The sequence below is a fragment of the Mixophyes fleayi genome, chromosome 12 (genome assembly GCF_038048845.1).
Source record: "Mixophyes fleayi isolate aMixFle1 chromosome 12, aMixFle1.hap1, whole genome shotgun sequence".
Lineage (NCBI taxonomy): Eukaryota > Metazoa > Chordata > Amphibia > Anura > Limnodynastidae > Mixophyes > Mixophyes fleayi.
The window spans coordinates 29,317,903-29,342,728 of NC_134413.1; the positions used below are offsets into that span (position 1 = coordinate 29,317,903).

At 40.9% G+C, this 24,826-nt stretch overlaps 1 protein-coding gene across 1 annotated transcript; it reads right to left on the bottom strand.

The window, feature by feature from the left end:
* Positions 1-1,788: 1,788 nt before the first annotated feature.
* ZFYVE1 (zinc finger FYVE-type containing 1) lies at positions 1,789-24,581 on the bottom strand. The gene is made up of 11 exons (XM_075192658.1): positions 22,790-24,581; positions 20,556-21,060; positions 16,856-17,070; positions 11,820-11,926; positions 10,566-10,674; positions 9,843-9,940; positions 9,634-9,751; positions 6,077-6,247; positions 5,479-5,659; positions 4,957-5,070; positions 1,789-3,315 (listed from the first exon to the last, which is right to left on the bottom strand). Exons 1-11 carry the CDS (start codon positions 23,279-23,281, stop codon positions 3,083-3,085), a joined length of 2,343 nt encoding a protein of 780 aa, XP_075048759.1. The 5' UTR covers positions 23,282-24,581; the 3' UTR covers positions 1,789-3,082.
* Between the last annotated feature and the right edge of the window lie 245 nt (positions 24,582-24,826).

Below are 24,826 nucleotides of genomic sequence, written 5' to 3' on the forward strand. Positions count from 1 at the left end.
GTTTGTGGAATGGGCATGAGCTTAAATGAGTATTACATTAGGCATAAGCTGAATATCTGAAAATGTATAGAACCCTGTTCAGTGTAACCACATATATGCTTTTGAAGCTGTCCAAAAGGTATACAAATGCATGTCCACTTTCTTTCAACTTGCTCCATTCTCAACTCTCTGGAGTTAGGCTTCCACCCCCAACATTCCACTGAAACTACACTCACAAGTAATGGATGATCTACTTACTGCAAATTCTAAGGGTCAATTCTCCACATTCATTCTCCTGGACCTCTCTGCTGCTTTTAACACTCTTGATCGCCCTCTTCTCCTACACACCCTTCACTCCATTGGCCTTCATGACAGTTCTTTCCTGGTTCACTTCCTACTTATACATTTTTATTTTTTTTGTACACCTTTTAGGGTACTAATTTGCTCTTTCGGGCTCCAGTACCATCTCTATGCAAATGACACCCAAATATCTCTTCCCCTGACCTCTCTCCTTCTTTACTATCTCGTGTAACCAACTGTATTTCAGCTATCTCCATATGGATGTCCCAATACTACCTATAGCTCAACATGTCCAAAACAGAGTTTATCTAACCTCCTGCCAGAGTCACCACCTGCCCTCAAATCTCCATCACTGTCAATAACACCACAATATCCTTAGTCTCCCAAGCCTCTGCTGCCTTGTTGTCGCACTTGACTCCGCCCTCTGTTTTATTCCTTACATCCAGACTCCACCTTAAAAACATTGCCAGAATACACCCTTTTCTTACTCAACCTATTACCAAAACGCTTATCCATTCTCTCATCTCCTGTCTTGACTACTACAACCTCCTGCTATCTGGCATTCCTGACACCCATATATCCACACTTCAATCCAACTTAAATGCCGCTGCAAGACTGATCTTCCTCTCTCACTGCTCCACATCTGTTGCACCACTTTGCAAATCCCTACATTGGCTCCCTGTGTCCTCCAGAATGAAATTCAGATTACTCACGCTTACCTACAAAGCCCTCAATAATACTACACCTGCATACATCTCAGATCTCATATCAAAATACTCTCCCTCCCGCTCTCTTAGATCTATGGAATTCCCTCCCACACTTAATCAGACTTTCCCACAGCCTTTAAATCTTTAGACGCTCTCTGAAAACCCCATCTTTTTTTGGGAGCCAACATTATCCCCAATAATACTATTCACAATAAATCCACCTTCAGAACTGTCCCAATCTCCACTCGCTCCTCTTGTTTTAGCTGTGCCCTCTTCCACTTAGAATGTAAGCTCTCTAATGACTAGGGTCCTTCATAACCTTTGTTTTTATGTCCTTGTTTTATGTATGTCCCTGTTTTCCCTACTGTATGGCACTAAAGAACACGGTGGCGTCTTATAAATCTACGATAATATATATCACCTGTAAAAGGTGGCTGGCTGTTTTTAACCTTTTCTTGACCTATTGATTTAAGTAAACCTCCATTGTATAGCTCCAAGTCTAATACAACAGAACGTTTTTGTTTTGTTTTTTTAAACAAAATAGGGAGATTCAACATCAGTAAAAGCTTTAGCCATTGGGGAAACGATCTCTATGGAAAAAGAACTTCACTAGCATTTAATGATTTGTTTCTGTCTTGGCGATTGCCGATTCCTTTAGACAGTTAGGCTTCATGTGACATTTCTGTGTTTTAAGAAAATGAAAATTTACCAGTAAATCACAGTAACTGGAGTATAATGTATAAGAGGGCAAAAAAGATAGACCTACTGCAATCAACATGAGACAAAGCAATGACCACATGTATGAGTTCTCCACCTTTTATGAGGTACTGCATAAGGGACACAATGCATGAATATTTTTTTTCCTTTTACAAACTGGTGAAAAGGCACTTACAGATAAAACAAAAAATAAATTACTACTATTCTATATTTTAGAATACAGTAAAGTGATTACAACAAATAATCAGGCAATAAATTAATAAACAAGCAACCAATTCAATCATTCGAAATAGGAATGTTATGATCTTATAAAGGCCCTCTACTTGGTATATGCCAAGATTACAAATTCTAAAGCTTGGATATAGCTATATATTCCCTATATAACCACATTCCATGTAATTATTAAGTCTACAATACATTTATACATTTGAAAGGAAGCGGTAAGGGACAGAATTATAAATGGGACCAGTGGCAAGAGCAAACCTACCTACACTTTCCAATTTCTAAATGACTTTCCCAATCATACTACGATCTTAAACTGTGTTACCACGGGGGTCTTCATCTTCAGACGTCACAATGTTGCATGTGCTCTCTGCTTCTTGCCTTGGAAATAGGCAGGAGAGCCTAATACACATGTGCCAATTATAAAATATATATATATTTTTTTATTTTCAAGACATGGTGCATCTTGCCACATGATGGAATATTAAACTCATAATGCACAGGTTCTAGGAAGGAGGGTAATGAACAAGCAGTTATTCCTCTAAATATTTAAAGTTTGAATTTTGCCGTAATGTTCATTATGCAACAACAGAGTCCCTTTTGACACCTGAATGCCACATACTCATATTAAAAGCTAAATAATCATTATGGCAAAACAGACTTGATTCTTTTGAGACATTGCAGTATTACCGTACATAAATTCCATGAATATGCAACTTCCAGGACTGCTAGAACTCTTCTTCTTATGGTAAAAGTTGACATGTGATGTTAAAACTTTGGGAGAGGTCTTTTGCATTGTAAGATGCCGAGATAAGAGTGTCCTACCCATAAGTGCAGAGTATCGCAGAACAGACAAAGTACTAACCCATTCCTAGTTTAGAGATGCAGCCAGGTTCATATGAAATTATTTGTTCTTGATATCACAGGTTTCTACTGTATGTTTTATTCCAATATTACAAAGTGCAGATTATATGCTGTTTGGTCTCCTAAACAGAGATTTGGTGCCATTTTGTTTAACAGGATGATATAATAATGAGACCACAGCCAACAGGTCAGAGCATGCACTGGCAAAGAAGCCTATGAATGAAGAGAGGTTCCATTATCATCTGGCCCTGAGTAGGTACTGAATTGTGAAAGACGGTAACGGTAATAGGGGGTTATAGGTCGCCAGGTTTTTTATTGCAGTGAATGCAGACACGGACAGGGTGATCCCAGCCCCTAGAGGGCACCGGTCTTCTATCGCTTGAACATTCGCCGCAGAAACCTTGTCCACAGGCCCGGCAGTGGTGTTTAGACAGTTTGACGTTAAATTCTCTCCTGCAGTTGTAGCAATGTGTGATCTCGTGGTCTGGAATCCAGTATGTCGGTCTTGCAGCATCTTTCATAAGCCCTGAAAATATTCCAGTATTATATAGTAGAATAGCAAGGAAAATGTGCTACAGTTAATAACTCATCTCACATATCTATACGCATTATAACGTGAAACCTTGCAGAGAACATGGTCAACGTGTAATTTTGCTAAAAGAATACAACTAAAAGAACATGAATAGATTTTTGTTACTTTTATATTATATATGGAAACTATGAAATGATTATGGGAACTATGGAAACAGAAAACTAAAAATTTTGGAAAGGGGGATAGTATACAATGACTTTAAAGTTATAAGATCTCATTCAATGAGAACACCTGTCTAAGGGTCTTTGAGAGTTATTTTCCAATGGATTATGATTATGACGTGCTTGTGTGTTCTGAATTGTAAGTAAGCCACATTTCCCATATTTTGTGGCACTTCTCTGACCAAATAATGGGAATAAAATAAAAAAAAAAAAAAAAAACCAAACCAAACACACTGATTATTCCCATAGTTCTTTTCAGCCAATCAGTGCATCCCCAGATAGTTACATCACGATTTAATCAGGCAGTTCCCCTGAGTTTAGCAATTCAAACTCGTACCTTATACAACGTCTGACAGAGTTATAGGTTTCAGAAACAAAAGTTGGACATGTTCGTTTTACAGTCCACCCCTTCTTACGAACATGCTTCATTCACACACGTACCTATGTGCATAATTTGTAAGCTTGGAGGAAAAGGGGTAGGTGCAGGGCTGGTAAGACTTATTTTGGGGGTTAGGGTCCTTTTGGGAAGTGACGATGACAGATGTTGAGCTACAGTTAAGGATACTCTCGCAGAATACATACTGGGATGGGGGAATAATGTGTTCTATATTAGCTTAGCTGTTCAAAAGGGGTGTATAAAAAGGAAAAAAGATGTATGCAAATTATATAGCATAATATACATTTTTATTTACTTTCGGTAGGCCCCATACATTTTAGAGGGTCTGACAGATTCCCTACACACTAACATTTAGATTGGATTATATAGCTGTGCTCTAAGGCTGCTATTTAGCGGCAACAGGGAACTGATCTGAAGCTCCCCCTTACGGTTATTGGGGTCCCACATTTTGTAAATGACTGGTGATGACATCAAGAGGTCACCGGGTACCCAGCATTCTTTCACCCACCGAATACAGTTACTTTGAACGCAGTATTCTGATGACTGAATGGGCAGAAACTTGGATCCCACCCATTTTGGGGACTTATAGGCTCTCAGTGACAGGCGGGACCCAATGGTGGAGGCACTGAGTGGAGTCTTAAAATACTGCTGTGACAAAAGTATTGCCTCAGTAATAAAGAGCCTCTGGCCTGCTGCATATCTACTTCTTCACCTTTGATATTATCGGCATGTCTCAGATGTGCAGACAGTAAGCAGTACATACAGGCCTATATGCCTATAATATATAATTACAGTTTTAACCATTATAGAAATCTGGAGACAATAAGAATGTGTTTACAATCTAAAAGGATATCAGTTAAGGACAGCAGTACAGACCCAAATTACATCATTTCTGTGCCATCACTGGGCCCCAATAGTGAAACACGAGAAATGTTGGCTAAAAGCCACTTTCATGCTGCTTAAATGATTGTCAATGACACCAATTTCTTTAAAGTCATTGACAGGACACAATCTTACCTAGAGGGATGTCAATGGCTGTGGCCACCGCCCCTAGCGTGTTCTGCACAGCCTCCCCGACCTTCCTTGCCATTAGAGTACCGCCCTCCTCGTCTTCAGCGGCATCAGTGACTACTATGTGAAATGAAAGGTGGTTACGCAATGTTCTACATACATATGTAGCGAGAATGAAACTCAACTCTAAAAGTACTTTGAATAACAAGAAAACATCAACAATACATACTATGGTTAAAAAACATAGCAGCTACTGCCAAGATTAGCCGGTCTATATTGCAGAATGTTTGCTATATGAAAACACGTCTAGAAAACAAAAAGTGGGTTTAAAGTGCCAAAATATACCATAAATGGTCATTTAGGATCATCTGATAGAAAAGAAAGGACAACAATCAGTCTTATTGCCAAAAATAAATAAATAAACAAGGTGATCACAACAAGAGCTACACTTAGTTTCAAGCCCCAATATGATGAACGTTGACAATGGCTCCATTAGCATTTGTACCACGTAAATAATGAGAGATTTACCACTTTGGGCGCCTCTCAGGTCATGGCAGCAGTCACAGACACGCACTGGGGACAGACCCCAGCCCCGCTCAGGCACTGCACGGCTTTTGGACGAGCAGCTATCACAGAAACCCTCTCCGCAGGCCCGGCAGTGATGTTTGGTGTCATTATCTTTAAAAGGGGTTCGGCACTTTGTACATTCCTGTGAAAATTAACAATTATTACAAGGATTAAACAGAAGTATATATTATGGGAGTCGATACAGTAATACATTAAACCTGATGCCTGTAAAACACTAGCATCTTCTCAAAGGGGGTTCTCCACCTTCAGATGGCTTCTGAGTTTTGGCAGGACTTTTATTTTTGCTGCCCTGAAATAAGATGCAAAGCTTCTATCTGGATAAAACTGGTCAATTCAAGGACCATGGTCTATTCTTATCCCATAGCAACAAACACAACATCTCTGCCTACTCACTTAAAGACATGTCAGAAATGCAAAGGAGGAAGTGAGAAAAGTAAAATCAATGCCCTTAGTGAAAGCTGCATGAGGGCATATAGAGGCCAATAAATTGTGCAACCCCTTTAAAAAACATAACAATGCAAAAGAAAAAAACCCATACCAGAATTTGGGAGTTAGGTTTCCAGTAGGCCGGGGCGATCTGATCAGTCAGCCAGGATGTGACGGCTTTGGTGGGTCCAATGCTTAGTTCAGTCACAGACTGCGCCATGAAATTCATACCATCCAGGAGACGCTGTGCTGCATTGTTGTTATCCTTTAAGAATCCATCTGACTGAAAGGAAGCAGAATTATGGGAAATAAGGGAGGCACGTCTTTACACACAAAGAACAATGTAGCTACTACATTAAATATAAACAGTTAAGATAAACCATACAATTCTTTTGCACTCTGTTAAATAAATTGTTTGCCCTGAATTCCATTCCTGTTGTCTGGAATAATCAGGCCTGGAATCCCTGTCCGAGTGATCCTGAGCCTTTAGCCAGAAGTCCATTGCTCCATGTTATTCACAGCCTGTCTGGTATAAGAGTAACATATTCTAAGTTTAGCAATCGCCGGCAGCTTTTAGATTCTCTTGTTGCTGGTTTGCAAATTAAAACCACCAAAAATATTTTTAGATGCAACACATACTTGCCAGCTCTCCCTGAATTTCATGGAGACTCCCTGAAATACAGGTGATCTCCCTCACTCCCTGAAGAGTGTGGCATTCTCCCTGATGCTGAGCCAGTACAAGACGTGGTTGGCTTCGCCATCTGTGGCATGACGACACAGTTCAGAAATTGTGCCCTATGTCCATGTATTAATGCCTATGGAGGTGGCTATTTTCATGGAGACCAAGATTTAATCAAAGACTGACAGGTAAGACAACATGACTTCAGTAATGGAGACAGAAATGTAAGAGACACTTTAGTCAATAGAGATTCAGTAGCTGCTTTTCTTTAACGCATAGTTGCCTACTCTCCCAGAATGTCCGGGAGACTCCCGTATTTCTCGGAGACCTCCCGGACGAGCAGGGCAACCTCCCGGTTTTCGCCCCCGCAATAGATAAGGGGTGGGGCTTAATGACGCAAATTGTGTGTCATATTAACCCCGCCATCTGCTGTAATTGGCCAAAATTGTAACAATTGTTTAGGGGTGGGGCCAAAATTATGCAATCATCAAAGCCACGCCCCCGCATGCCCACCTCCCCCAGAATCTCCCTGAACCCAACAAGGAAAAGTTGTCAAGTATGATCTAACATGGAAAGACAAAAGAAAAAAAAAGGCGGGGGGGTGATTGGTCGCCAGGGGTTTACACCTCGCTGGCCAGAGCAACTTCCTCGGTTTTCCTCAGAATTACCTTTTAATTTGTTATTCTAAGTAAATTTGATATATTTTTATTTCTTTCTAAGGGACATACAGGTTCTGATTTAGAGTTAAACATAAAGTTGTCCTGTTTGTGTATGAGCAGCGATACATAGCACGCTTACATATCCGCATTGGTCTACCTAAAAAAAAATGTGCAACCTTAAATCTAAATATATAAATGCATCCAGAGCAAATATGTGCCAATCATTGTTATCATCAACTCCAAAACCTTCATCAGTTATGTAGGTGCAAAATGTACTTCCCACAGCTAAAGGGGGTGTTTAGCTGGCGTCTGCATGCCCTTACGGTATGCCTTTGGGGCGGCGCAAGTGTAAGTTAAGTACAATTCTATATATAAAGCGCAAGTTGTGCCTGTCTATTTTACACCACAACGTATCTTTACATCATGCAAATCTTAATGAGGCCTATAGGGGTTCCTATTGGTTACATATTGAAAACGATTACTTTTTATTTGACATCCATTAGTTAGGGGGGGGGGGGTAAAATAGACAAAAAAAAATAAAAAAAATTGCCATTGCACTTACATAACTGGGGTAATCCTAGAAAATGTGCATCCAAATGTATTGTTCTAAATCTCACACATATAGGAATACCAAATAAGTGTACCCTCAATAAGGGTGTAAAGGTATTAAAAGGAACACACAATTTAATTTAAAAAAAAATACTCTTTTTTTTTTTTAAAACTAGGAGACATTTAGCAGTAAAAAATTTCAACCGTTATCCCTCTTTTATTACAAATCGTTCCAATGGCCACGCCAGCGAGTTGAGATCTAGTGGGCTGCATGGGAAGAACAGAGGTATCACTACACGTACTGTGGACACTAAAGGTATTATTATCATTATTATTATTATCATTTATTTGTTAGGCGCCACAAGGTATCCGCAGCGCCTAACAAAAAGTACCAATACTTCAAAAACTCCGGCCAGTCATATGCAGTAAAGACGGAGCGGAAGAACAGGTATGGAGACAGGAGGGGAGGGGGCCCTGCTCATACGAGCTTACATCCTAAGGGAGAGTAAACAGACCAGGCACAAGAGGAGCCAGTTGAGGCAAGAGGAGAGAAGGGAGGACGAGCTAAAGGGAGGAGATGGGGGTTAAGTAGATGGTTGGTAGGCTTTGAGGAAGAGGTGAGTTTTGAGTGCACGTTTGAAGGAGCACAGAGTAGGAGAGAGACGGATGGAACGAGGGAGGTCGTTCCAGAGAAGGGGGGCTGCACGGGAAAAGTCTTGGATTCTGGAGTGGGAAAAGGTGATAAGAGTGGAGGAGAGGCGGCGGTCATTGGCCGAGCGCAGGGAGCGGGCAGGAGTGTGAATGGAGAGGAGGTAGAGATATAAGGGGCAGTAGAGTTGGAGAGAGCCTTGTAAGTGGTGGTGAGGAGTTTGAAAAGGATTCTGTAGGGGAAGGGGAGGCAGAGAAGGAGCGACGTGAGAGGAAGATGAGTCTTGCGGCCGCATTGAGTATAGAGGGGGGAAAGACGGGAGTGGGGGAGGCCAGTGATGAGGAGGTTACAATAATCGAGGCGGGAGATGATGAGTGCGTTGATGATAGTTTTGGTGGCATCCTGAGAGAGAAAAGGACGGATGCGGGCGATGTTGCGTAGTTGGAAGCGAGAGGCTTGGGTAAGGGAATGCATGTGGGGGGGCAAAAGAGAGAGAGGAGTCGAAGGCGACACCCAGGCAGCGAAGTTGGGTGACAGAGGAGATGGTGGTGTTCTTGACGATAATAGAGAGGTCATGGTGGGATGGGAGTCTGGGCGGAGGAAAGACAATGAGTTCAGTTTTAGAGATATTGATTTTGAGAAAGCGCTCGGACATCCAGGAGGAGATGGCGGAGAGGCAGTCGGATACCCGAGCGAGAAGGGTGGAATAAAGATCAGGAGAGGAGATATAGAGTTGAATGTCGTCAGCATAAAGGTGATACCGAAGACCAAAGGAGGAGATGAGAGCACCAAGGGAGGAAGTGTAGAACGAAAAGAGTAGAGGGCCAATAACAGAGCCCTGCGGGACTCTTACGGGGAGAGGGTAGGGGGAGGAGGAAGAACCAGACATGGATACAGAGAAGGAGCGATTAGCGAGGTATGAGGCGAACCAGGCATGGACAGAACCAGAGAGACCGAGAGAGCAAAGAGTTTGCAGCAGGAGGGGGTGGTCCACGGTATTACACAGGCTTCATGGATGGAAGCCACTACAGGTCACTAAATTATATATTAGTTGGTCTGGTGTTGGTAATTTAAATAGGGAACAGAGAAAATAAATCCTCCCTGGTCACAAAGATAAGGAATACGGTTCTTACGTCTGGCCAGACATGCTGTATCTCTGTGCGCACAACAGTGTCCACTGGATCTTGGTTTCCAAACCAGTACTGGCGGCTGCGATAGATCACCCCACAGGTTGGGCACTCAATCACATATCTGTAAGAGGAAACAAACCGTTTACTAGGAGGCTTTTCAAATCGGCTAGATAGAAATGGATCTGAAATCAGGCAGGCAGCACGCAACTTACCCAGACCAGGCATACTTGGCAAGCCCAAGCCAGGGGGAGTCTGTGGAAGCAGACGTTTTGGGTACCACATTCACCTCCTTCCCACTTTCATAACAAGCCTAAAAAAAAACAAAAACAAAAAAAAAAACAAAAACAAAAAAAAAAACACAGGTGCTTTCAGTAACACACAAATGAGCTGGCGTAATATACCCTTTAAACTACACGGGTGATTTTTAGTCATCCAACCTCAAGAGATTACTCTCATTACAGAGATTGCTGGCTTTGTAATTTATTGTTTCCGATGATCTCTGCTCCACAAGCAACTTTCAATCGCAGTGTAGTGTACTTATCGCCTCCATTCATTTATCTTGCATCTTCGGGTAATTAATATCCTTTAAAGAATTTAATGGGACAAGTGTTTAATCACTCATTGCAAGAGATTTCAGGTGGCTCTAATGAGGAAATGCGGATTTTAAATAGAATGCGCAGGAAGGTTTAATTTTCTTTGGGTGATTAATATCATGAGCTTTAATTACAGAGACTGAAAAACATCCATGCAGCTTTATCCTGAAAGTTATTGACTGTGTTAGTTGTTAATAATTACACATTTATCTGACAAAATCATAACTTAGTTTCCAAACTGCACATATTCGTGGAAAAGGTAGAGAGTTAGTCTTATTACACCGCGCTGCAGCAAGTCTTCCATTTACTTTAAGGGCGCTATCGCGTCTCTGTACGACTCACCTTACAAGTGAACACTCTGTTGTCAAACTGGTGGGAGTATCTGCAGCGTTTCATGGCTTCATGGGGAAGTCCTTCCTTGCAGTGATTCATGCTGTTCTTACACCCTGCTCTAGAAAACAGGAGATCACGGTCAGACTATGGAGACCACAAAACTTAAATTTGTTTTTAACTATTGTTTCACTTTAACATATTCTTATGAAGTTTGTTAAGCAATAATCCATATTTTATGCTATGAAAGTATTTTTTAATAAAATGATTAAGACAATGTTTAGAAAAATGTTGTTTGCCTTATGTCATTTTATTGCATCTAAGAGCTGTATTAAATAATATACCTTAATACCAGATTTATTTACACTTAATAAATTAAATTGAACCACAGTGTTCTATCCTTTGGAGAAAAGACAATTCAAAAAACCTGCTGTTGGCCTGTCTCTAACTTATCTGGGGGCAGATCAGCAGCTAGAGCTTGTGTAATGGCTTTGCAGTCTCCTAGGTAACAGAAATGTACTGTCCTGGAGTTTCATACACATGGATTCATATACCGGGGCATTTCCAGTGACGTCAGCAAGCATAACTGACTTGCTAGGTTTGATCATTTGGCTTTGTGTTTTATATCAGACCACTTTCTAAGTAGAAAAGTTATTTGTATATTAGAAAGCAGATATTATTACAGTAATCGGTATAATCTTTAAACATATTTTTTTAAATCATCCTGAACAGTATGCTTGGGATGTGGGGGTGATGACGGCATTGTAAACAGTGACTGAGAATTCTGAAACATTAAGTGCATTAGATGGGCAAATAGTACAAATTGTGTTTATTGAGAAATGTAGCTTTAGGCTGCAATAATATATATTTGCTTTTAATCTAAAACACAAAGCGATAAAAGTAAAAATCATGAGCTCTATTTTCTACAAGCAAATTTCATCTTGTAGGATGGGGTTGGAATGAATAGCTTTGACCAAAATATTAATACGTGACAGAGATAAAACAGATGTAATAAAATATACTCTAACCTCATGCAATAAAAGTGCTTTTCATGTGACAAAATCAAGATATAAAACCCCTAGAAGCCTAATGTAGACTTCAAAAATCACTCCCAAGGACGTTCTATATTTTGAAAGTGCAGGAACATCACAGTTATAATTAGCATCTGCTGTTCCAGAAGAAGGAATCAATATTCTGAAAGGTAAAACCTCCCCACACAGATCAGTTTGTCCATGGCAGGTAGCACCAACACGAGGGGACACTTACCCACAGCTGAGACACAGCGAGGAGCAGGTGAAATACTCATCAGGAAAGAAACAGCTGTGTGCCATTTGGTCATCCGGTATCTCACCGCTAAAGCGATCACTCAGGGCCTGGAAAAAATCAAAACATAGCTGGGTTATATAAAGAAGAACTTTAAATGACTTGTAGACTGTGTTTTAGGTGGCACTTACTAGTCTATCTTAGCCCTATGCATATACACTACAATTGTTTATTTAATTATGACCTTTAAAAAGCCCTCACAAAAATGTTACCCCCCCCCCCCCCTTCAATATCAGACCTTTGTTCGTCTATTTACAAACAAATATGAAATAATATAATGCCATTGGAATAAAAGCATGCTGAATTTCACACTAGGAGCAAGATGCAGAAGACATAAGACAGTGTAATATAGCAGTCAGTAGACAGACCCTAAAACTATGGATTCAGTAAAACTTTTCATCTTCCTGTCTCACCGCTCCACATCTGCTGCACCACTTTGCAAATCCCTACACGGGTTCCGCGTCCTCCAGAATCCAAATCAAATTACTTACCCTTACCTACAAAGCCCTCAACACCACCCCTTCATACATCTCAAGTCTCATATCAAAATACGCTCCCTTTCGCCCTCTTAGATCCATCTCTGACCTGCGCAGTGTCTCGTCTCTGGTAACCATCTGTCACTCCCGCCTACAAGACTTCTCCAGTGCTGCTCCCCACTTATGGAATTCCCTACCACGCTCAATCAAAAAATCTTTGAAAACCCAACTCTTTTTTTAAAGGTGACCCTGATAACACTTTTCACACTAATGCACCCTCACAACTGTCCCAATCTCCACTCTAAACCACATTTGCTCCTCTTGTTTCAACTGTGCCCTCTTCCATTTAGAATGTAAGCTCTCCGATAAGCAGGGTCCTTCATACCCTTTGTTTTCATGTCTGCATTTATTTTGTCTGGCTTGTATGTCCCTGTTTTACGCCTATCCTCCTTTTCCCTACTGTATGGCACTGCGGTGCCTTATAAATATACGTTAACAATAAAACGCCTTTTTCTTTCTCTCGCTTTCTTCTGTGTATTAAGCTAGGCATTACTGTATGTCAGAGTTGTTATTTCTTTCCCCCTTGCCCTAGAATAAGACACAGAGTAACCTGGTGTACAATAGAATCCAATGCAAAGAACACAGCAGAGTGGTGTTGTATCACAGGGCAACAAATAAACTATTCTCCACGACGATACAAACAGCACAGCAAGACGCCAGAACAATAAAGCAAAGCAAAAGTAGCACAAGGACAATTGATTTGAAGCTAAAAAACTCAATTAACTTTAACGTTTGTCCACAGTTACCATTCCATGCTAGAAAAAAGGATATACTGCATAACACGTGACATTATATTAGGAAAAGGATAGAAGGGATATACAGTGTGCAACGTATAGTATAGAACACTGTACAACGAAAAGATACATCAGGGTTATATAGTGCCACTGTTGGCCACAGAGGAGGCAGCTAGCGGACGTTGCAGACATCCAGGGCGCAGACCTGCCTAGTTATTATGACTCTGCTTATGTCCATCATATACAGCCAATGTATCTTGGACATTAGTCAGGTAAAAACCAGGCATACAGACTACACAATGCCCTGGTACCACTGCTCTCCCTCTACAGAGAAGTATGATCGCTGGTTACTTTTTATTTTTCAGTGACATCGGATGGTCTAGCTGGCTTAGGGAGTAAGCAATGACTGTGGAGCAAGGCGGCTTCCTGTAGTAGAGGTGACTATTACTGTGTAGTTAGTGAGGGAGCTTGATGTGCGAGCAGATCTGCATACTGGGTGACAGCATGACATTGTCCCAAACCATTCTATTGTAATAAATACAACCGCTTTATTAAGTCAAATGCTAGTCATTTTGTGCTATTCACCTTATATGTGAACATTCACTGGAAAACAATACAATTATTTAAATTCTGCATGTGTATAAATCAGTCACAATTGGAGCGTTCAGCGGTAGTAGTAACGTGGTGGTGGTTTATATCTCCCGGAGGCGCACTACTCTGCACTGGAAGGGGAATGCAATCCAAGAGGACCTCAAAATGGGTCACTATGAGGAATGCAAATCAATGCTCTCTTCCTGCAAATGCAGCTTTTATTTTTGGCCCATCCAGTATGCATAGCAATCAATGGATTACTGGTCTGGAGGTCCATTTAATCTGCATTCATCAAAGCACCACGGCAGAAGTACAACCACTCAAGTACATCTCACACAGGCATGGTGTCCCATGGCTATTAAATATGCAATACATTCTCTTCGGAACCAGCCATCCTGATAGCGGTGGTCATGTTTGTAAACACTCTGAGAATCACTGCCTTAAAGTGTCACATTGTGTAGGCCATTTTAGACCAAATGTACCCAAGATAGCCAACTATTGGAATCCAGTGACTTCTTATTACTTATTCATAAAGCACCAATATGTTAGGTAGCGATGTACATTAAGGGGATCCTGTATGACTTACAACATTAAACAGAAGGTAAAGGTGACATGCTTTGGCCACGTGTGTGCAGTCATCTGACAACTCTATCAGTGGAATCCCATGGATTGTGGTCATTGGCCCTAATCACTGCATGTTGGACCTGCACAATTTGGCCACATCCTTATGTGAGCAGCCTACACTTGACCGAGAGTCCCATGAGCAGCACTGGGTTTTAGCGTAGTTACTTATCATTTTGATGCAACCAACACTGGAGGAATACTACATCCTGTTGTCTGCATGTTGTCACCATTGGGGATTGGGAAAACGTACATCAAAATAATTCATACCGATAGTCCAGCTATTGAAGAATTATATTAAAGCAGCTCTGGAACAGCTGGAGTGTTACAACCTGCATTGTATTAGAACCTGGAAATCATCTCAATTCTACTTCACATTAATATAGCTGCTCTAGACTACATCATGTGAAGCGGGTTTGTGAGTTCTGTATATTATGTTATTTAACACAAGGGCTCCACCAGGTCTAAGAGATGATACCATAAGATTGATTGTATGTTAATGACATGAAGTATTCATTTTCTTATCTGTATGGCAACTAGATGGCACTGTTCTATTGCAGTCTATGGATTACATGTTTCAACCTCAGCAGAATGAGCAACATGAAAACTCCTATTCACAATGCAAAAAGGCAGTGAAATAGGGGTCTTTGGTCCAGGGCCATCTTAACAACATTATGGGCCCCCGGGCAAAGCAGTGCATCGGGGCCCCTACATATACACAATATATATATATATATATATACATACACACACACATGTATAGAGATACAGATATAGACAGATAGAGATAGAGATAGATATATGTACTTGCTCAGTGACCCTTGAAGGTTTTTTTTGCAGGTTTTTTCTTTTGCAGGATTATTTATTCTATTTAAGAGCCCTGCCTATGGGGCCCCCTTGCCCGTGGGGCCCCCGGACACCTGCAAATCGTGCCCAATGGAAAAGATGGCCCTGCTTTGGTCCCTAAAAACAAGTGTCAATGCTGTCTAGCGAGTATCATATGAACGGATGGGAAATGTTGTAATATTCTACAAAACACACTTTTTGGGCAAGTAATTTCCCCCAAAATCATTGGAGAGTCAAAGACCCAATGTGAAACGTTATTTATTAGTACCGGATAACCACAATTACTTTGGAAACATGACCTGGCAAGGGAGGTGTTCTCTACGGCCAATTCCATGCAGACGGACTGGTACAATACAATCAAGGAGTGTCAACACAGGAAATGCCTTATTGTCTAAATATCCATTATTCTTTAAAAGATAATCTAGCCTTTATTACCCCACAGGGGCATGAAAAGCACAATGTGTACCCAACCCAACATGTTCATATACCAATGAACATTGCTAACACTGACAGCCATATAAGCAGAGCTCATCTTTGCTCAGGAGAGACAGAATAAATCAGGGTCAGTATGACCTACAATGTGTTGGTTGTATGCATTACTAGCAACAGCCAACAATAAAAAAAGACATTTATAAATGCATTATACATGAACAGTCCACATAAAATCATCCCATCGGGAGACGGAGGCGATGGATAGCACAGACTGGCTTTCCATGACACTCGCCATTAGCAATGCAGGTCGGCTCATTGGCTGTCTTATCTAGCCACATGCCAGCTGGGGCTGCTCTTGTGCATGTCCCAAGGTTAATTCAAGAATTAGTAGCAGGACACAGAATGGTTTCCACGACACAAAAGCTTCAACTCCAGTTACCATGGTAACAACTTTCTTTTATAGGTTTATGGCTGGAGATATAAATTTAAAGGGGGACACACACACCTCAATGTAATGTTCCACCACCCATTTTTTATATTAAAAAAAAACCAAAAAAAAAAAAACTCTGTAAAAACAAAATAATTTAAATTCCGTAATCTAGAAAACAATTGAAGAAAGAATGTATTAAAGCAAAAACATGTAGCAACAAAAATACCAGATATGTGGTGTTACAGTTTAGGAAATGAAACGTGTGTCATTTCTTCTGCCTCTATATTTAATCCACAAGCACAGTTTCAATCCAGTTTTAAAAAGTGGTTATTTCAAACCCCCAAAAAGCATCAGTGGTAACAATGTCACGTTAAAGCGGTGCATTACACAGCAAGCATACATACAAAGAGTTACACTAAAACAATCAACACAACAGCATCTGGGCCAGGCCAATAGTGAGTGGTGATACGTGGAATTATTTTATGTGGACATTAAATATTTTTCTTGCTGTCCTGGTAAAGGAAAATGCATTGTGTACTTCCCCTTTATGCTCGTGTTATGTGAATTTTTGTGTGCGCTGCAAACGTAAGTGGTCCTCCCCTCTCTTTTGCAAAATTAGTAAATAGGTAATAATGTTGTCGTCAAGAAGCATTAACAAGCTAAATGTTAGATATAGACCAGAAAATGCTGGCATTTGTAGTTCCACAACAGCAGAAGCTCACAGATTGCCTGAACCAGAAGGGGCATTGGCCACTGACAGAACATAACATCTCCGCATGATCACGTTACCTTCAGAGCCTTGTAGATGACGCCAGGGTGGCGAGATGAGCGGGTGGTATTGTTCTCCAGCTGCTGTTCTACCGCACGTCTAAGGCCTGAGAAATCTGTGGGTGGGTTATAGGTACGAGTCCCCTTGTAATGTATAGAGCTGAAGGCTTCTGGGAAACGACCAAGTCTACGGAACCGGTCCTGAATCACCTTCTCTGGTATTTCAGAGGCTTTTTCTACAAAAGGCATATTCAAACATAAAAACCATAAATTACTGCTATAACATGTGTCAAACTGCCAGTACATAAGTGTTAACATGCACACCTCATTTACCTGTAAAGAAACACAGGCAGAAGAATGTATTTCTTAATCCAGAAAAAGTTCACCACTGTATACAGGGTATATTTTATTTTTGGAATATTCTTACCCGATACATTAAACGATATTTTAGGAGTATTTGAAATTATGCTGAGAGGCTAACAAAAGAAAACCTGTCCATCATGTACATGGATATTTGCTAACAATGTTTTAAATATATCCGCAAGGAAAACCTGGAGACAGAAACAATAATCATGTTGTTCGTTGTAATCACTTCAAATACACTCTAGAGGGCACCAGGGAACCTCTTTCACTTGTTTGTACACTAATGCACGTGACACAGTATTGCACAGATATCAGAGTGACAGAGACAGGTTGGAATGTAGTGACAATGTCACAATGTTCAGGAAAGTCAGGTTCATGTCCTGAACATCAGGTGTATCATTAATCTTGTCCAATTAGCTTGATCAACAATGCAGCCCAGGCACACTTCTTCAGGCTCTTATGCCTATAAAGGTCTATATTACCTGCATGGACAAGGTCAATAACTACAGTGTCAGAATCACAAAGCAATTTTACTATTTTGAGGTTATTGTATACTGTATTATTTTCCTTTATTTCTCCTTTAAAGTGTTATGAAACAAATAGTTTGACGTTATGTGGTAGATGATGAACTGTATGGTCACATCTTTCCTTGAATGTTAATGTTGTGTATTTTCAATGTCACGTGTGGTACAATAAAATTGTACGTGATCAGCCTAAGAAGAGTACAGACAAAAAAAAACAAAAAAAACTTTAGTTACTCCTCCAAGAGCATTTAGTAATACAAATGTTGCTCCAACCATTAATTGATATTGTGTACTAGTCTGCATCATTTAAAAGCCCCTGATCAAGGACATTGTTCCAACATATTCCACAACATTACAGACAGCTGTAGAACGGTGATGGGCAACTTGGTACACATAAATCTTCAAATGTGCCGTACATTTATATATTAATAGCATAAGTACGACTTTTATGAGTGACTTTTTTCTTTGATGCGTTATCTGAGCAGGGCATATCATACGTCAAATTAAAGGTCTCGATCTGTAGATTTGCAAAAAAAAAAAAATATTGGTGGTGTAATCGGTAGCATCATTTCGAGCTTATTTTGCAAATGTCTGCCATTTACAACAATGCATTACCATTGTCCTCTGAAAAATGTGACCTGTGCACCTGCTGGTTGCTCTGGAACTGTGATAGTTGATGAACTATCCCTGTGCACCTGCTGGGTGACCTAGAACATGTGACCAGCTGGGTGGTCTGGAAACTGTGACAGTTATGTGCAGTCACATATTAGTGCGTGTTGCGAGCACCATGCCCAGGAATGCTACTTCGATGGAATAACTTGTACATATAATGTAGTGTATAAAGAAATTATTTAGTTCCTTTAATGTAGCAATTGATAATAGGGTCATTCCATGCCAAATTAACTATTAACTATTTAATTATTATTCATTATACCCTGTTCAAATTTCGACATGTAAATTAGTAAAGTTATTGAATATTGTTAATAAAATAAATTAGTCAATACATTTCAGTTTAATATAAGTCGGTTACTGCCAGGTTTCTCTAGTTATCCTTAAGTTAAAATAATACATTTAATAAAAAAAACAGACACAATACGCCCTTAGAATAGACCTCACATGCTCCTCAGACCCCCCACACACCAAATACACCTCCATATGCCCTTTTGAACCTGCGCTAACCTAACATAACTCTTAAACCTTCCACTTGTCCTAAAACATCCCTCAGCGTTCCCACTTGTTTAATAAGAGCTGGGGTCGACAAGGCATAACATGAAAATAACTTAAACACTAACCCTCCTTCACATTTCACCCATGCCTATTGTTTTTGCTGATTGATGGGAACCAGAGAGGCATTTGTCCCAACTGCTGGGTGTTACAGAGGAGTAAAGATCACAGTGCAGGACAATTGTTGGTTCAAATATAATGTAATTATGCTTTTTACGCTTTTGCCAGGAGGGGGGGAAAAAAAAAAAAAAAAAAAACAGGCCACACACTTTACGTAATAGGTCAGATTACTCAGCATTTACTGGGACTATGAATAATATAAAAGACAAAACACAGCACTTAACAAACGTGCTTCTCCGTGAGTCATAGTACCATAGTTAGTCATTCCCTTTATTGACAATGGTGAACTAGCATTCATTTTTACTAATGAAATAACACCATTTTGGATAGGAATCGCAGTGGGCACATTAAACATACTCCATTGTACACTTACCACATATTAAAGGATCATTACATGCAGACCCCATTGTGTGGCACATTGTATAGACCAATTGGAGGTCACATTGGAAAGCAGCCCCCATTGCATATAAACTATAGGCAGCGTTAGTGAACAGATGCGCGGACCCCCATTGTAAGGCCCACAGCCATACTACCCGTGCCAGAATTTAGGATTTTTTTTTTTTAAAAGCTAGAGAGTACTTAGTCTATCATGTATTTTGCAGCAATGACAAGGAATGAGCAGAAACAGAAGTCTTCAACAGAAATAAAGCTTGTATAAAGGTGCTTGTTGCCACTGTGTAACACACATCAAGTACATGGAAGCCGTGACAAGGAAGAAACTCCTGGCACTGCTGTCAAAACTTAATATACAGGCAGAGGTTGGGAACCCCCCTCCCCAGTCCTGCTCTGGAGACTTACATTTCCTCTCTACGGTCTCCACCTAGCTGTACTAGGCCAGCATCGGCAACCCATAACCTCTACAACAGAGATGGCACAGACGACAGAGAGCATCTCTACGGTGCAGAACACGAGAGGGGAAATGTGGCTCTGCAGAGCAGGGACAGGAGAGAGAGAGCAGGTCTGCAGAGCGGGCAGGAGGTGAGCAGCTCTGCAGTGTGGGAGAGGAAGTGGGGAGAAGGGCTCTGCAGTCACCGTGGAGAAGAACTGGAAGAAGGAAAGAGGACAGAGCAGCCCGGAGGAAGCATAAGCAATGAGATAGTAAGAGAGAGGTGGAGAGTAATGATGTGCGCTTGTGCCTGGGGGTAGGGTGGAAGTGGTAAGGGGAGAACCATGTCCATGACCAGCTTTATGTCCATGACATGATATCTCCCTTTACTTTAAATTATGATGCTGTTAGCTTTACTACACCACTCAAGACTCAAGTCACAACTTCAGTTGAGTAAATTAATTACCTTTTTGTCTGATTCACTGTGATCTAAAATAGCTCCAATATCACATCACTTTTTTGGCATATACAACGCAGTGCCACCACCTATTAGGACATGGTTTTACATGTGAAATTTTGCCTTGAAGAAATTATTTTGCGTAACGTACAATTGGACTCAACAAGAACTTCAAATATTCTACAAATATTCTGGCCAATGACTCACCGGACCCCAGCAGCTTGGTGTGTACAGTCTCATGAAAGATAATGACTCCGGGACCCAACGTGGAGAGTGGCACGTCTAACCCACAGCGTGCAGTAGTGGCTTTCAGCTCCTTAGTAAAATGTTTCAAGTAGGCTTCAGAGGCATCACCAAGAAACTTAAAAAGGTCATTGTGCAAACGATCAGCATGAGTTCTATAGATCACTAGATCTGAAATAGCCAAGACTTTGAGCAGCAACCTTGTTCTCTGACTGAGGTTGACAGTGGCGCCCAGCAGTCCTTCGGTATCAATGACTACAACTTTATGGACAGGATCAAATGCTGCCCAGACACCAACTGTGCAAGATTCTTGAGCCGGAGAGGTTTTAAACACTTCACGTCCATAGAAGAATGTGTGGTTAAGAGTGTGCGATTTGCCATCGCCTGTATTTCCGAAAATCGAGACAACTTTCAGCAAGTCATCTGGATAGCAATCCAGTTTTTTCAAGAAATCCTCTTCATCCTCCACCTTAAAATTCAGATAACAGCATGTTAAAATGGAGTTTGCCAACATTTCCCTTTATAATAGATCACATAAAATAGAGAAAAACAACTGACTGTATATAAATGAGCAATAAAAAAAAATATGATAATTACATTTAAAATGTGTGAGTTTGGTTTATTTTCATGGAAACAAGGAAGCAGGAGAATACCTTTCAGCCTCTGTGCACTGAGGAATTCCCCTGATCTCTAAGAGATGTATGCCAGAAATATAATTCACTTAAAATAACAACTTCAAAGGATTTTTTTTTTATAAATACAAAGCATTCTCATCCACGTTTTCACATTCTACAAGTTTGGTCTCCAAATAGGCAAAATAGTTTTTAATACAAAAAAAAAAAAAAGAAAAAAAAAAAAAGATACTAAATTACTTATCTACTCTAGAAAAGAAAATACTTTGTAACAAAACTTTTAATTTTGACAAACTGAGGATCATACCTTTATGTAAATCTGCAAAGTCACCTATTGTCACGGATAAAGAAACCGAAGTTAAAAAGAAGTGGCAGTGGAACTTAAAGGGCTTAGTTTGGTTCTAGCCTGACTTATTTTGCTAGGGAGATGTAACTAGGTTTAGGGGATTTGCAAACCATTGTAAATATGTGCATACTGTACTGTATTTATTTATATAGCGCCACTTAATTCCACAGCGCTGTACAGAGAACTCATTCACATCAGTCCCTGCCCTATTAGAGATTACAATCTAAATCCCCTAACATACACACACGCAGACCGAGAGAGACTAAGGGCAATTTAATAGCAGCCAATTGACCTACTAGTATGTTTTTGGAGTGTGGGAGGAAACCGGAGCACCCGGAGGAAACCCACGCAAACACGGGGAGAACATACAAACTCCACACAGATAAGGCCATGGTCGGGAATCAAGCTCATGACACCAGTTCTGTGAGGCAGAAGTGCTGACCACTAAGCAACCATGCTGCCCATTATCAGACACGTTGATAAATGTGGTTGCTGAGATAACAGATACCAGCCTGTGTACATTGTCATTGCTCCTAATCTCTGGGGTTCGCTAGTGCGGTCAGAAGATGCGACTGCTCAGACCACATATAGTGGATTACACAGAGCTGTAGTTTGCCTGTTAACATATATGTGCAAGCACCTACAGGCCATGTCAGTTTAAACTAGTGTTTCTGGTGTGCCGTAAAAATGGTTTACCCCACCCAGGGAGCATGAAAACGTGACCACCCCAATCACCATGTATATGTATATTTTCTTTCCAGGTAGCTATACTCGCTAGATTTTGAACGATTTCAGTTGTGGTCTGCTCATGATGCCAGAAACACAATTGGGTTACTAAGCAGCAGCTCAGCATGCATAACACCACAATGGTTACATGGTACCTGCGGGCATCCCAACGTCCTGTCTCTGGTGGCAGCATGAAGCCATCACCACCTGAACCCCAGGAAATATCATTTTTGTGTGGTCGCAAAACAGGCGTTTCTGCATAACAATTCCGGGGTCTCTCAATTATGACATTTTTGGAGGGGGGGGGTTTCAATAAATGGCCACAGAGACATACATAAAAAATAGTATTTTGTGGGGCGCTCATTTATTATAACTAAAACAAGATAAAACAAAAAAAAGAAAAGAAAAAAAGAAGTTGCCATGCTGTAAAGAAACCAGTGAGGGTTAATGAGGATATAATAGGACCACTGTGAATCAAATCCATCTCAACATACCTGAATCTCTTCAGTTTTGTCCACCAGAAGAAAACTGATAACTTTCTCAGTCATCTTCTTTCTCTGGGTCTCCTCGTCCACCTTTGCTCCCTCCTGTGGCTCTGGGCTCTTCATAATTTGGTATGTAGATAATGGATGCTTTCTCTTGTTCCCGCCAGAGTGACAACGCTTTTGACATTCAGCACAAAAGTCCATTTTACAGGAGAGACACCTTACGGCTGCCCGCTGTCTAGCGCCATTTGTACTACTGTGCATGGTGCCGGCTCCTTTGCAAGAGGAGCAATAAGGGACATAACCTGGTAGTAGCCTGGTCCGCTCATGGTTCTGAAGTCTCTCTTGTTTGTGTAGAACTTCCTCACATCGCTGACACTGTATTGTATTACACTCATCACATTCAAACATGGCTTCATCACTGCCAGAACATGCAAAATTCTCTTGGCACATTAAACCAGCAACCATAGCTTTATCAACAGCTGGCCCCTGGCTGCTCATTTTCTAACTACAGCAAAAACTCCTACTAGGTATTTATTAAGGACTGCGGTTAGACTTACTGAGGACCTAAATAATTATGCAAAATAAAAATATATATATATATTAAACTGCTTCTCAAAAAAAATAGATTTATAGCAATTACATATACTGTCAGAAGTTTGTTACACAGTCTGCTAGTTAAAAAGTCCTTAAATTTTAGTCAGAGAACACAAATTAGAATTAAAGGGGTATCTCTTGAAATCTGAAATACACCTCATTATTAAATACCTTTAAAATTGTACATGTCATCCTGTGAAACTGCCATTGAATTCTAGAACAATCCTGGATATTAAGGATTTATACAAATGGTGAATTTAACAGAAAGTGTACAGATTGAGGAATAAAGTGATACAGGTTTTTCCTTTTAAAAAAAAAACCCAACTGGCACATCAAGAACTCAAATTATGCCTGCTTAGTACACGTAAACTGAAGTATTGCTACCTGAGATGCTATTTCCTGTTGTTATGACAGCTGATGTGTCACTGGTTGTTATTCTAGTGGGAAGAACAATAATCATATATGTCTGCCTTCCATAACAGTTCTCTTCAATATTAAGAATTAGTCCGTGTGTTGCAGGTGAATAAATAAGTGTTTCACAGGGACAAGAGTAGGTCTCCTAAAGCTAAGGATAGACAGAAAACGCTACAATATTAAAAAGGAACAGGATGCAGCTGTAGTTAGCACAGATGGCTTCTGCCAAGAGACATCTAATTCAAGAAAGATAGGATCACAGATTTTAAAATAAGTCCTCTACTATTGTGATGCCATTTTGGCAATGTTGCTCCAATTAAAAAGCTTAAAATAAACAAGGAAGTAATCTTCAGATACTGCTTCCAGTAAACAAATTATCTTCAAAGAAGACTGTACAAAACAAGATATTCTGACGCTACCAATCTAAATCAACTTGGATCTTCTGTAGAGTAGGATCCAAACACAGAGGGATCTCCTAGGGTCACTAAACCAAGCAACACACAGAGATCATATGGGGTCACTGATCCAAGCACACACCCAGGGATCTTCCGGGGTCACTGATCCAAGCACACACCCAGGGGATCTTCCGGGGTCACTGATCCAAGCACACACCCAGGGGATCTTCCGGGGGTCACTGATCCAAGCACACACCCAGGGGATCTTCCGGGGGTCACTGATCCAAGCACACACCCAGGGGATCTTCCGGGGGTCACTGATCCAAGCACACACCCAGGGGATCTTCCGGGGGTCACTGATCCAAGCACACACCCAGGGGATCTTCCGGGGGTCACTGATCCAAGCACACACCCAGGGGGATCTTCCGGGGTCACTGATCCAAGCACACACCCAGGGGGATCTTCCGGGGTCACTGATCCAAGCACACACCCAGGGGGATCTTCCGGGGTCACTGATCCAAGCACACACCCAGGGGGATCTTCCGGGGTCACTGATCCAAGCACACACCCAGGGGGATCTTCCGGGGTCACTGATCCAAGCACACACCCAGGGATCTTCCGGGGTCACTGATCCAAGCAC